This window comes from Alligator sinensis, unplaced genomic scaffold (assembly GCF_000455745.1).
Source record: "Alligator sinensis unplaced genomic scaffold, ASM45574v1 scaffold767_1, whole genome shotgun sequence".
Taxonomy (NCBI): Eukaryota; Metazoa; Chordata; order Crocodylia; family Alligatoridae; genus Alligator; species Alligator sinensis.
The window spans coordinates 119,196-132,496 of NW_005843271.1; the positions used below are offsets into that span (position 1 = coordinate 119,196).

A 13,301-nucleotide genomic window follows, 5' to 3' on the forward strand; every position below is an offset into this window, starting at 1 on the left:
GATGAAAGAGGCAGTACTGTAGCAATTGGAAATCTCCTCTGAAACATACTGCCAAAAGTTCCAGGCCCGGAAGAGGGCTGAGGGGGCCCGTCTCTGCCTGCTGGTGCAGATGCTAAGGATTTGGCAGAGCGGTGATTACAACCTGAGACCCGCACACTCCAGGAAATGGTGAAGCTCACAGTCTTGGAGCAATTTCTGATGGACCTTAGCAGTAGCTCCCTGCAGTGGGTCTGGCGCCACCAACCCAAAATAGTGGAAGACGCTCTGCGGCTTGCCAAGGATTATGCTGCTGCTGAAAGAGATGGAGATACCCCCAGAAGAGATCGTCCAGGGGGCCCGACAACAGGATCCCAACCCGGGGGACCCAGCCAGGGCCGAGGGAGGTGGGGTGGGGCAGGGAACACACAGAATTCTGGTTGGGAAGCCCAGACCTGGGACTCCAGAGGGGTAGTGTGCTACAGGTGTGGGGAAAAAGGGCACGTATCCCAGGATTCTGCCCACAGAGGTCCCAGGCTGAGACACCTATTGATAACTCCCATGACGAGAAGACGGATTGCAGCTTTGGTTGGCATAAGGGGACAGACTGCCATGACAAGCCCCTGGTCGAAGTTAGGGTGGGGGACACCATCATCCCTACAGTTGTCAACAATGGTTGCTCGCAATCAATGATACGGTCAGACAGTTCGATGATACTGTGACAGCTGAAAATTATGTCTGTGTGATAAAGGTGCTTGCTGAAGGCTCTATGAAGATTAGACCAAGTGTTTTTATCTCATTTGTTTAGATATTAAGCTATATGTTGTTGCTAAGAGCCAATTTAAGTTTAAGATGTAGTAAGGCCTAGTAAATTTAGCAAAGCCTTGAAGTAGTAAGGCCCTGTGGGGTAGTTAAAATTAATCGTATCAAAGGAATGCAAGGCTTGTACTGCTATTGGTCAGTCTAAGGACAGCTGAAGTAAAAAGGATCTGAGTAGCTGTAAGTTATCAGCACAGTTCAGAAGCTATAAATTGGCTAAAACATCTGGAAGTCATTTAGAGGGAAGATACAGCTTTGTGACAAGGATTAATTAGCTGTTGACCTGGATCAGTGGGCCCGTGGATCTTGAGGAGCCCAAGGACTGAATACCAGGGTCCTTCCTGGTACCTCTCAGACAGCGCTGATCAGGGACTGACTTCGCTGAGCTTTGTGGAAAGAGAAACTTGTTGTACATCAGGCATCAGAGGGGATTGCCGATAAGTTGCTGATGCAAATTATTTTTGTCTGTCATTGTTTGTCTTGTTACTACACGTAGTTGTGTTTTTGTTACATCAATAAACCTTTCTTACCTTTCTACCCCTGACCATACTCTTAATCCTGAACCCTCCGCAGGCAGCTAGGACACCGCACCATCTGGGGAGCCCCAAAAGCATGGTCTGCAACCATGGGGCCTTGTACACCTATGAGCATCAATTCGTCCGGCTCACAGTGCTGGGTCGCACGGAAGAGACTGTCATGGGCCTAGCCGAAACCCTCCCCCGTCCCCTGCTCTTAGGAGTGGATTGGCCTTATCTGGAGGAGGTGGTCACCCGGGTCCTAACCAAGAGAGGCGGTGAGTGGGAAAAGGACCCAGGAGCAGTTTGCTCTGGGAGTCTGGAGGAGAAAACCTAGATATGGAACAACTCATAGGCGATGGATACTTCTGGGACAAGCAAAGACAAGAACCTCTGTTCCATAACATCTGGTGGTCCCAAATGGCTAGGGACAAAGCGGGGGGTGGACCCCTGGAAGGCAAGACAGAGTCCTCAGTTCGAGGGGGCATCCTCTATCGGGTGGAGGACCAGGAAGATGGGGAAAGTTGCCAGATTCTAGTCCCCTGGAGGTACTGGGAGGTCCTGCTATGGGTCACACACACGCTTCCCATGGCGGGGAGGGGGGCATCTGGGCCGGGACAAAACCAAAGCATGCCTGAAGCGGCAAGTCTTCTGGCCTGGCCTCTATAAGATGATGGAGAAGTTCTGTGCAGAGTGCCCTGAGTGCCAGAGGACGGGAGGGGTGAAACCGGCTAAGGTCCCTTTCATGCCTATGCCCCTGGCAGGGTGCCCCTTTGACCAAATTGCCCTACACATGGTGGGGCCATTTCTCCAAGCAGGGTACCAATTCATCTTGGTAATTATTGACGCCACTTGCTTCCCCAAAGCTGTCCCTCTAAGGTCAGTGACAGCCACCGTGATAGCAGGGGCCCTTCTGAAGTGAATTGTGTGGGTTGGAATTCCTAGGGAAATCCTTACCAACCAGGGAAGAACTTTATGTTCAGGATCCTGAAGGGGATTTGCCAAACCCTAAAGATTAAGCAGCTCCGAACTTTCATTTACCATCCGCAGACGGATGGCTTAGTAGACCACTTTAACCGCACCTTGAAGGGGATGATTCTGGCCTGCATACAAGGGGATCCACAGGGATGGGATGCCACGATACCTCCGCTACTTTTCTCCATCAGGAAGGCACCTCAGGTCTCCATGGGATATGCACCGTTTGAGTTGATTTATGGTCACAGCCCACGAGGGTTAATGGACATTATATGTGAGGAACAGGGAAAAGAGGCCAGAGACCCAGCTCAGTCGCAAGCAACTAACCCCGGCAGAGACCTGTTACTCAGTGATTGAGTGGGAGTGTTTAGCCATCCAGTGGGGGGTAGAGCTCTTTTGTTATTAAGTTATAGGGCGGGAATTTGTCCTGATCACAGATCGTGCCCCTTTGTGCTGGCTGCGAACAGCTAAGCAGGTTGATGTGGTGGGCCCTGGCTTTAAAACCCTTTTAACCCAGTAAGGCACTGAATGGGGAAGAAGAATGGGAACATCGACTTCCTTTCACATACAGAAGAAAGGTGAGACAACACCACAGATCACCAGGCTGACGCAGGGTGAAGATGCCAGCTTTAAAAGTCCTTTTGTTCCTTTCTTTCTCTTTTCTTATTTTTATCATTGTTGGGTTTTTTTCTTTCCTTTTTCCTGTTATCTCCCCCGGGGTGACTGTTGAACTACGGGGGGAGGTGTGTAACAGGGACTCATGCAGCCCTGATTACTGAAATGAGCCCTGTTACTGAAATGGTTTTGGGCAGGATTGACCTGACTATGCACTCCGCCAGGTAAAGGGAATCATACACCCAGGGAAGGGCAAGGTGATTAGCCCGCCGCAGCCAGTATAAATCCAAGGGCGGGACAAATGCACTTTGCCTTTGGGCACAGGAGGACAGATGAAGGGCTACTGAGACCCCAGAAGAAGAGGAGGACAAATGAGGAGCCCGCCCTGTGATCTAAGAGGATGCCAGGACCCTGGGACTCCAGATGGCATAACCAGTCAATCACAAGGCAGGCTACTTACCTGGGAACTTCAGTGACTCCGGTGAGTGTGGGGAAGAACTGGGACTCCATGAAGCGACCCTGCGGGGAGTCCAGAGAGAAAGGAGTCTCCCCAGGATGATGTGCTGGCAGGAGGAAATAGCATAAGCCCCCGGCCCATCGGGACAGCAATGACACTGAAAGCAGTGGTGCAGACAGTGAGGGAGCAGCCAGGGTCAATCCCGGCATGAGGCACATGCAAAAGACGCAGAGAATGTGCCTCGTTAACAAGGCAATTAGTGATAGAGACTGTGATAGCAACAAAGTATCTGTAAGGCATCCGGCGCTGAGTTCCCTTATCGGGAGCTCAGACGTCCCTCGCTAATGATGCAATTAGCGAGGCTACTGTAAAGCTGCAACACCCTGCTGGGAAATAAAGTAACACTGTGACAAGTTACCACCTGGGTGGCGTTAGTGATTCCTAGTGCAGAAAGACCACTGAAACCCTCTTCTTTTCCTTTTTATCTAAGTCATGGCAGACGAGCCCAGAGGGAGATGGAATTAGGCTCGATCACCCATTCGCAATGGCAGGAGAGTTGGAGATTTGTTCAGAAAGAGTAAGCTATTTTTTAACCTGGCAGTATTCCTCTTTGGCCAGTTTTAGATTCCAGTTCTGTAGGCCAAGATGGTTAACCTGTACCCTGCAAGTCCTCATCAATGAGGATGAGGGAGTTGAGTCAAGCCTTAAGTCAGATGTCACTGGGGTGATGTACCTACAAAACCCATTTACACTGTAAAGTGAAACACGCTCCCAAAATAGAGCAGTTCTTTCCTAGAACAGTGTGTGCACTGAAGTCCTCAAGAGTTAGCCGGGGTTCCTTCATGACTACAGTCTGAATTGAGATGAACCAGAATTAATTTACTTGCCAGAATCAAGCTGGCAAGCTTTTCCCCCCGCATAGGATGTGCTGAGTTTTACTCAGACTTTAACAAAAACAGTCTTGATGAGAATAAATTATGGCGTATTAGAAACTCTACATTTAAGTTGGGCTATCAAAGCTTTACAATGAATCACCTCAGGATTACAGAGGTTTAAGGAGCAGACCATTAACATTTGCAGCCAAGCTTATAGGTCAAAGTGTCATAAAAATGAAATTTCAGCCACGCTAAATTTACCTAGCAAACAAGTCTGAAGTTAGACAAGTGTGGCAAGAATCTTTTACATAGGTGGGTAGATGGCATCCAAGTGAAATGAGAGCAACATACAGAAATGTAGATTCCTCTCTTTTTCTATCACGCCCAGCAACACATAGGAGCTATAGCTAAGTAAATGCAGACAGGAACTAGTTATAGCAGGCATACCTAAATCACCGACCATTAGATTCAAAACTCAGGTCCTTATCAGTTTCCTTGTAAAGATCTCATCAACTCCTGGCACCACACTGTACAAATGTGTGTACAGTGTGTGTGTACAATGTGTACACACACATTGTACCAGATTATCAATGCAAGCTCTTGTAGCACCACTATAAAGCATCACCGGAATTCATTGGTCTAGGCTGCTAGGAAATGCCCATCAGTAATTTTACAGTAGCTGAAGGACATGTACAGAGATTCTGCATTTCCTCCAACAAGCTAGCATTCTGCCAGCCCAAGCTTAGGTTCTTTAGTATATCGTCACAGAGTCAGTCTCAGCTATCAGTCCCTCTACAGTGGATCCATTGTACAGTGAATGCCAATTGTTCCTGTACTTTGCAAAGCTGTACTCTCCGTGAAGAATATTTTTAGCACTCACATGGAATTCTAATGAGCTCTTTGGCCTGATTTATAGACATTCTGCAAACTAAGGTGTGTACTGGACCAACAAACACCCAGCTGAGACACACCATCATATATATACAAGTTGAGCACATACTGAGACATTTTCAGTATTAGATTACACTGATTGGCCCTTTTATAGGGATCGTGCTTGCCTAATCTCCCTTCTTCCTGCCACATTCTGTCTCTTTCATGTCCCCTCACTAAAATAAGTCATTTCAAAACTTTTTTGAGAGGTATTCTGTTTTCTTTGTTCATTTCTAGGTCTCCCTTACTCCTGCTATACTGCAGCAGGGCACTAAGGTGCCTGCTACTGAGAGAGCTGGGAAGACTCCTCAGGTGCCGGTTGCTGAGACAACTAGAGGGAGCTAATGGTCCGCACCTGCCTAGCCATCTGACAAGAAGGGGCAGGGCCTGGCTCCTATATAAACCACAGGCAGGAGGCCAGGTGGCAGTTCCCTACCAGTAGCCAAGGAGGGAAGTGCTCAGCCATTTTACAAAGGAGAGGCCTGATGAAGGAGCTGCATCTGATACTGTAGAGAGAGAAAGGATCCCTGGTAGGATTGAATGTTGTTATGGCCGGGTGGCTTCTGTTTACTTTGTAGCCAAGAGGCTTGTGTTTGTGTTTGCTATTTGTTACACTGGTGGTTTGGGTGAGGCTATTATAGGTTGGAGGAAGCCTCATAGGGGACTTGCATTAGTGTGTGTTAAGATGTCTTCATGGAATCAGATTTGACCCTACAGGCAAGGTGGGAACAACTGGGCTAGCTCAGAAGTACTCAGTTGCTTTGGCTTATGCATGGGCTCAAGCTGGGAATCTGTTAGTATGAAACCTGTTAGGGTGACAATATTTGGATCTTGAGGAGCACTGGATTTGCAGCTGAAATAAAGGCTTTACCTGTGGCCCAGCAAAAGCTGCTACCCACAAGGCAGAAGGATAGCTAAGCCATCCATTTGCTTCTGCCAAGTAACCATCTTAACTGTGTCAACCACTTCTCTGAGAAAAGGCAGCAAGTGAGTCAGTGTAAGTCTGTGTGTTGTGAATGAAGTGAAGCTTTAGGAATGTGGAAGATGGTACAACTTGGGACAGAAAAACAGGTTGGAATGTGAAAAAACAACATGTAATTGGTAAAAGAATCTGAGATGAACATACGCAAAAAGGTAAATGGTGATTGGTGAAGAAGCTTCCAGGTTTTAGTAAAAGTCTGCCCATTGACTGAAGAAAAGTAGTCAAAGTCTTAGAGATGTGCTCATAGCAAAAAGGAATGTAAATGCATGAAATGCATACGCAATTCCATGCTAATGAAGCAAACAGTAAACGGAGGCAGAGCTTGAGAGAGGAGGAGAGGTGGAGTGAATGTTAATGAGTATAAACCAAAGTGTATGTATGTGAGGGGAAAAAACTATTGTTCACTGCAGGTCCCTGGTTTGTTAGTTTGTGTGTGGTGTGTTGTTTGTGTGTTTGTTTGTGGTTTTTTTTGAACCCTTGCCCAAAGCTGTCTCCATTTTGAATAAAGATGTTGCAAGCAATGTGTGCTGGTGTTTGCTCCCTGCTTGCTCTGGCTAATGAGTAACAGGACCCATGAGCAATTGGATCGTCATCTCCCTAGTTGTTGGGTGCCGCATGGAGTTGGGGTCATTCCTTCCCATCAGAAAACCAACATTTTTGTACCAGTTAGTTACACAAGGGGGGGGGGAAAAGGGGTAAAGCTATTGGCATTGGGCAGATCATGGCCCACATAAGGCTCTCTATTAGTTGTTTCTTTTTATATGCAACTATTCATTTAGGCAACTACAAAAGATTTCTGTAAGTGTCAACACGCTTCTCTCCCCTCTCTTTCCCATGCTCAGGGGAGTGGTGTGCAGACATTTAGTGACTAAGGCCAAAGGCAAGTGTGATGTCTACTGCTAACATGCAATTGCTGGTAACCAGATCAGAAAGGCTTGTGTGGCTGTGTAAAGACAAAAGCAGTTAAGAGTGGAGCACTGGAGGGAGAAGCAAAGATGAGAACCAAAAAGAGAGAGCTGCTGCTAGCTATAAATACCTTAGGATGGATTCTCTTTGAAATCTCAGTCTTTGTTTCCTGTTTAAAAATCCACAAACAGGGTGAGTAGACAAGCACAGGATGCACATCAGGCCCTTGCCCACTTACATTAAGACAGCGAGGTTTAGGGCTGCTGAGGAAGGCCCACCAGAGAGCATACAGCTGTTTCCAAGCCAAAGGATGCCTGGGCCCAAGCCAGGAGATGCTCTCTGAACAGTCTCCACTTTATTTCCCAAAGATCTGTCTTTTTCACGTCTGTGTTACCACTCTGAGTGTGCACGGGGCTCAAGGGAATTAAAAGCACAGACCAATTATCCTGCAAATTAACATGGTCCTGTCAATGCAGGAGGAGTCGCCTAGTAAGAAAATTGGAGGCGCACCGATACATCGCTCTGATATCAGATTAGTACTGATATAAAGAAAACTGGCTGTATTGGATATTGGGCCGATTAATTTGGCCAATAAATGCCCATGCTGCACGCAGCCACAGTGCAGCACTCGGGCAGCAAGAAGCACAGCCAGTAGCATGGAAAGCTGCCTTCAGCTGGTAAGTCTGGTGTGGGGGGGGGGGGGGCGTGGGGAGGGGCAGATCAATGTTCCCCATGGTGAGGGAGTGGGCAGGGGCAGATGCTGCTCAGGCAGGGTGAGGCTGCAGCTCGGGGGGAGGTGGCTTCTGCTACTGCTTGCACCCTGGGAGGGCAGCATGCCCCCCGGATCTGCGTGGGGTGGGGTGGGTTGCAACCGGAGGTCCATGAGGCACTTCTTGGCAGGAGCTGGGCTCGAAGAAGGTGCCAGCAGTGCTGGGAGGGTGCTGCATACACCCCACATTTTGCCACTGCTCTGCTTTCAGTGCCACTGCCGTCAGCTGCTCAGCGCAGCCCCACCTCTTCCTGGCACATTGAGCCACGGCTACACCAGGAGGCTGGCAGCGGCGGTGCTAGAAGCGGAGTGGCAGCAATCTGGGGTGGATGCAGCATCTTCCCAGCGCCACTGCTGCCCTGCTCCAAGCCCAGCCTCTGCCAAGAAGAGCCCACACAGCTCTGGCTGCAGCCTGCCCCACCCTGCGCAGATCTGGGGGCACACATCCCTCCGTCCATGCCTTCCCAGGGTGCAAGCAGCTGAAGGAGCCTCCTTTTCCCTGTCCCCTCCCTCACAGCAGGGGCCTTGATCTGCCGCACCCCCCCCCCCCCCCTCGGCACCCCCCCCCCCCCATGGCCCTTCCCCCATACCGGATGTAGCAGCTGGAGGCAGCTGTATTGGAAATGGGACTAGTATTGGCTGATATGCCTCCTCAAATATCGGTTATTGGTATCAGCCCCAAAAATCTCTATCAGTGCACCCCTAAAGAAAATAAGACTTTTTTTTTTTTCTTCTTCTTTTTCACCTTTCCTCCTCCCAAGGCTTTGTAAACAAAAACTCAGCTCAAAAACAAAGCAGGGCCCAACATTATTTACTCAGTATACAGGCATCCACTGATCACCTGAGAAACTGTTAGCTACATTAAATGGAGCAAGAACATGCCATGTTGCAAGGCTGCCATTAATATATTTGTTAAAAAATGTTCCACAGGCTGACAATGAACCCTACTTTTATGACCAGCACAGAGAAGGCAGGGGTCTGGGTTATACCCTTCTCACCTTGACAGAAGTGCCACTACAGAAATGGTGTACTCATCACAAGCAGCCAGTACATCTGACCTGCAGAAAATGGTGCCTGCCTAGCCAAGCATACAACTATCCCAGGGACTGCAGTCTTTATTTAGGGTGTGCACATGAACATTAATTTTGAAAAACATTCCCAAAAATACTACCCACAGCTCAATCCCCTGAGGTTTCCCAATAAAGTATAAAAGAAAGCACACTCCTCACTCTGACAAGTACACAGTGCAAGCCTCAATAGCCAACCAGTTTCCTTAAAATGTTCAGCCACACTGATTGGTTCACATAAACCCTGTCCCTTCTCTGTACATGTCATGCTCTAGCGTCCACACAGCTCTCCTCAGTTCCATAGAAGGGACTGACAACAAAGCCACTGAACTGCAAGTGGGGCAGCAGGAGCAGCTTACAGACAAAGTAAAGTGTATTTACAACCCTGCATGTCAAATTGAGGGATTTCACACTGACAAGAAGGTTGCAGTCTTATTCCAGTGAGTGGTAATGAAGTAGGGCAGCACTGTCCAACTGGCAGTTTACTAGGGGTAACAACAGCAGCTGGAGTCTCCAGGCTTCCCCTCCCTCCTCCAGCTTCTATTTTTTGTACCCACCCAGGGAGCAGGGCAAGGAAGCACAGCACAGCATGTATAGGTTGGAAATTCCTGGTACACAGCGAGGCAGGGAGGGTATATCCATGCAGCTTGTAGCCTGGGGGCATGAGGCCCTTGCTGGTGTGGCCCATATGACAAGCATCCCCCAGTCACTTAGAAGTTGGACAGCTCTGGAGTAAGGTACCTGCAAATTTACCCCAAATGCACACAGTATGACTGTGTGCACCCTCCCCTCCCACACCTTCACAAGCAAAGCAGGGGACCCATACTAGAGTGTCTCTCCTTTCTTTCAGTTCCCTTCACTAATTTCTGCTCCACCTTAAAAGCATTGTGTTCATGCATCTGACTTGAAGTCCCTTAGCTCATCTCCAGCAACTGCTCTGTAGCTGCAAGACCCACTAAAAGTTCTCTCTCAACCCCCAAAAAGGAATTGGATGAGACTGCACTCCAGAGATGTCATAAATTGACTGAGGTGCCAGACGGCTGAAGAGTCAGCCTGTGCTGATAAAATCATACCTAAGCATCGCTATTTCTATGATTAGGTAAGCATTTCTATGATTCTATCACTCTGTACAATGCTTCTTCCACAAGAACTTGCACTAGAATTTGTAGCTCCTAATCACCTAAAAGTGTTACCTCATTTCCCCCCCAACCAAATGCTGTCAAAATTCTGTCACATCTATCTTTATCTTCCAGGGGAAAAGAAGCTCACACCAGGGTAATCAAAAATGGACCTTAAAAGAAGCTGGTTTCACAATCGGGTGAGGGAGCCCTTTTCTACAGACTGGCTGCTTCAGATATAAAGCAAGAAGCTCTACCTTGCCTGAAAAATCAAGGGTTAACTGTACAGCAATTACATCTGTTTGACGTTTCTAACTGGCTACTATAATAGTGTGCGGCTACGTTACCCCAAGGTCACCATTATGAAAGCTCCCACGTACCCGTTTGAGCTGCTGCTTACAGGGCATAGTGATATAGTTAAATCCCTGAAACTGGACATTGTGGCATTTTGGCTGAGGGGAGGAAAACAAGGCTGGGATTCACAGCTTTCACCAGGTTATGGACACTTTCTGAGAGGGCTTGTCATTTGCCCCACTGTCTGCCCCGAGGTGCCCGTGCAGCTGCCGCCAGCATACAGCTGATGCTGGAGCTGTGCAACCTGGTGGAGCTGTTTGCACTCTTCCCACTGCTTGGTGCAGCTGCCCAGAGTGCGGACTGGCTACAAACAGCTGCGCTGGGCTCGTCACCTCCGTGCCGGGAGCCAGGGAGAGACCGGGACTGTACTGCCTCAGGCCCCCCACCGCCCGCTCCGAGGCGCATCTGCACTTGCCGGTGCAGAGCTGGTGCCGGAGCCCGGCACAGCTGTTTGGAACCTCCAAGCTGCAGCTGACCCCGGCTCTGGGGAGTTGCTTGCCAGCTGGGATCCCAGGCTGCTCCCAGCAGGCAGCTGGAACGCTGCAAGCCCTGCTGGGAGCAGTCCAGGCTCTGTTGCTGGCAGCAGCTACACGGAGCTGGCACTGGCCTTGCATGCCAAGCAAAATGGCCTTGCATGTCACACTTGGCACACGTGCCAGGGTTTGCCAACCCCTGCAGTACACAAACAATTAAGAGGGGAGGGAACAACACCCCTTCCCCCACATGGTATCTCATGGGAACTTACCTGTACATCCTGGCACAGCCGCTTAACAGGTGGCGACTGGCTGGTTGTCCCATCTGACACTAGTTCTTCCCTTCCCAAATGGTTGACCACAATACAGTTTCGCACAAGGAAGCCCCTATGAAAGGAAAGGCGTGGTTAAACTACACAGATGTTATGCAGGCCTCTGTAGAGAAGCAGAGGCATTTGAGGCTGCATTTTATTCCACCTACTGGGTAACTAAGTCAAAGAAACCAGTGAGGAAGAAGAAGACCCACCCACCTTTGGCTTTACCTATTTTCAGGGATTTGAGTGGGATGTAACAAAATTACACTTAGGCACATAAGTCCACTAACATGCCTATTAGGTAGAACAGAATTCAGCCCTCAGTGTGCATTTGCTGAGTTACAGTCCATAAACCTCCCTCCTGGGCTAATGAGGTGTATATGGGCCAACTACAATTAACTGTTGCTGAAAGCAATTGTTCCATCACTAGGTACCATATGCTACACTGGCCTGCTCATTCCAAAAGCACTGTCCCAAGGAACCAACTGGTAGAGATGGTAGAGCAGAGATGCAACCAGATTCTCCCCCTCAACCACATTTCTCAGCTTCCAATCTCTACACCCCACTGAAATACAAACATAACTCAACAATAAGACTAGTGAAAATCCTCAGCACCCTGCATTATTTCACCGGTTTACAACTGCCTTCATTATTCTCCTCCTATTTTCACCCACATTTCCTTTTCCCTCTATTGCTAAAACCTTTCATGTTCCAGATTTTGCCAGATCTTTGTAGGCTATTTCCTGTCAGCTGAGAGAAGTTTGAAAAACACATACACTATGCATTTGGAACAAGATGCAGCAGCTCATAGTAAAGAGGCACCTTTGTATATCTTCACAGTACATATCTGGTACTTGCTAGTGTTCTCCAATTGCTAGTCACTGATTTTTTTTGACAATTTAGACTAAACCTTTCCCAAATGGGTGTTATTCTTTGGTACAGGCCAAGGACTTATCTAGCCAAGATTCCATACTCCAGAACACTGTCTCTTAACCAGGGTGCATGGCACCTTGAGATGCCTCAAGATCCTTTCAAGGGTGCCAAGGAGTACCACACAATGTTAGCACTGTTACGTGTGCAAACAGGATTCACAAGATAAATACACAGTTTTCAAATATGAATTCAAAGTTGTAGTCTTTCTGAGTTTTTTGCAACAGAAAAAAATTGCTCTGTAGTCAAAAACCGAGTGAAAACTAAGATCTGACATTTTCCAAGATTCTGCAATGTTTAGCAGACTCTTACAATTTAGGATTATATAAACAAATAGATTTCAGGAAGAATCCTTTCATTCCAGAAAGGTCAACTTACTTCTCTTTACATTTCTGCAGGGCATCATCTGCAATCTGTTTCAGGCTAATTAGTTTATCACCTCTATAAAAGGCATCTGAAACATAGTAAGTAAATCATTAAACAGGCTCACCAGCCAGAACAGCCTGAAAAACACACGAAGGTCACTATTACTAAGAAACTAAACAAATGGCTCTGAAAGAACTGACTAGAAATGACAGAACAACATAAGAAGAATATCTGGCTGATGTAAAAAACGGTTTATAACACAACTAATTTGACAACCGAAGAAAAGAAGTGGTAAAATCCCTCTCTTGGGAGGCGGGGGGGCGGGCAGGGGGGAATAATCAAATACAGGCTGGAAAAAACCCCAAATCACAAAGATATTAATCCTGAACTGGCAGAACACATATTGTGTAGGGGTGCACCGATAAAGATTTTTTTGAGCGGATACTGATGGCCGATCATTAACAAGCCATATTGGTTGATACCAATCCGATTGCTGATATGCAGCCCAGCAGCTTGGAGAGTAGCATCTGGCTGGTAAGTCTCTTGGAGGTCAGGACGGGAAGGCCACAGGAAAGGGAAGAGGTGCGAGGAGAGCAGATCGAGGCCCCTGTGGTAAGGGAGGGAGTCGGGTTGGGGCTGGGGTAGGGGCTGCTCAGCTGGGGCAGGGCACAGGATGGAACCGCAAGCAGCTCATCTGGGGGTGTGGAAGGGGTGGCGGGCCAGTAGGGGGCGCTCCCGCATTGAGCCGCCCACCTCCCTGCTCCGACCACCTTCCAGGCTCCGAGTGCCTCCCTTGGGGTGCCTCCCATCCGGCCGACCCCTTCCCTGGAGCACACCCGCTAGCCTGGGGTTCCGCTGAC

General features: G+C 48.4%; 1 protein-coding gene and 1 long non-coding RNA gene across 6 annotated transcripts in view; one reads left to right on the forward strand and one right to left on the reverse strand.

The window, feature by feature from the left end:
• Positions 1 to 13,301, reverse strand: part of ACSS2 (acyl-CoA synthetase short chain family member 2) — a 110,767-nt gene that overhangs the window by 20,795 nt on the left and 76,671 nt on the right. For 4 of the 5 annotated variants that reach the window (XM_025194639.1, XM_025194638.1, XM_006038162.3 and 1 more), the window contains exons 6-8: positions 12,454 to 12,529; positions 11,104 to 11,218; positions 7,181 to 7,219 (exon numbers count right to left, since the gene is read on the reverse strand). In XM_025194639.1, coding sequence (XP_025050424.1) covers positions 7,181 to 7,219; positions 11,104 to 11,218; positions 12,454 to 12,529 — 230 coding nt within the window. The remainder of the gene's footprint in view (positions 1 to 7,180; positions 7,220 to 11,103; positions 11,219 to 12,453; positions 12,530 to 13,301) is intronic. The other variant, XM_006038163.3, reaches the window with a different exon arrangement.
• LOC112548553 lies at positions 3,364 to 11,083 on the forward strand. Its single transcript, XR_003092249.1, has 3 exons — positions 3,364 to 5,692; positions 9,871 to 9,985; positions 10,140 to 11,083. It is a non-coding gene; the product is annotated as an uncharacterized LOC112548553 (long non-coding RNA).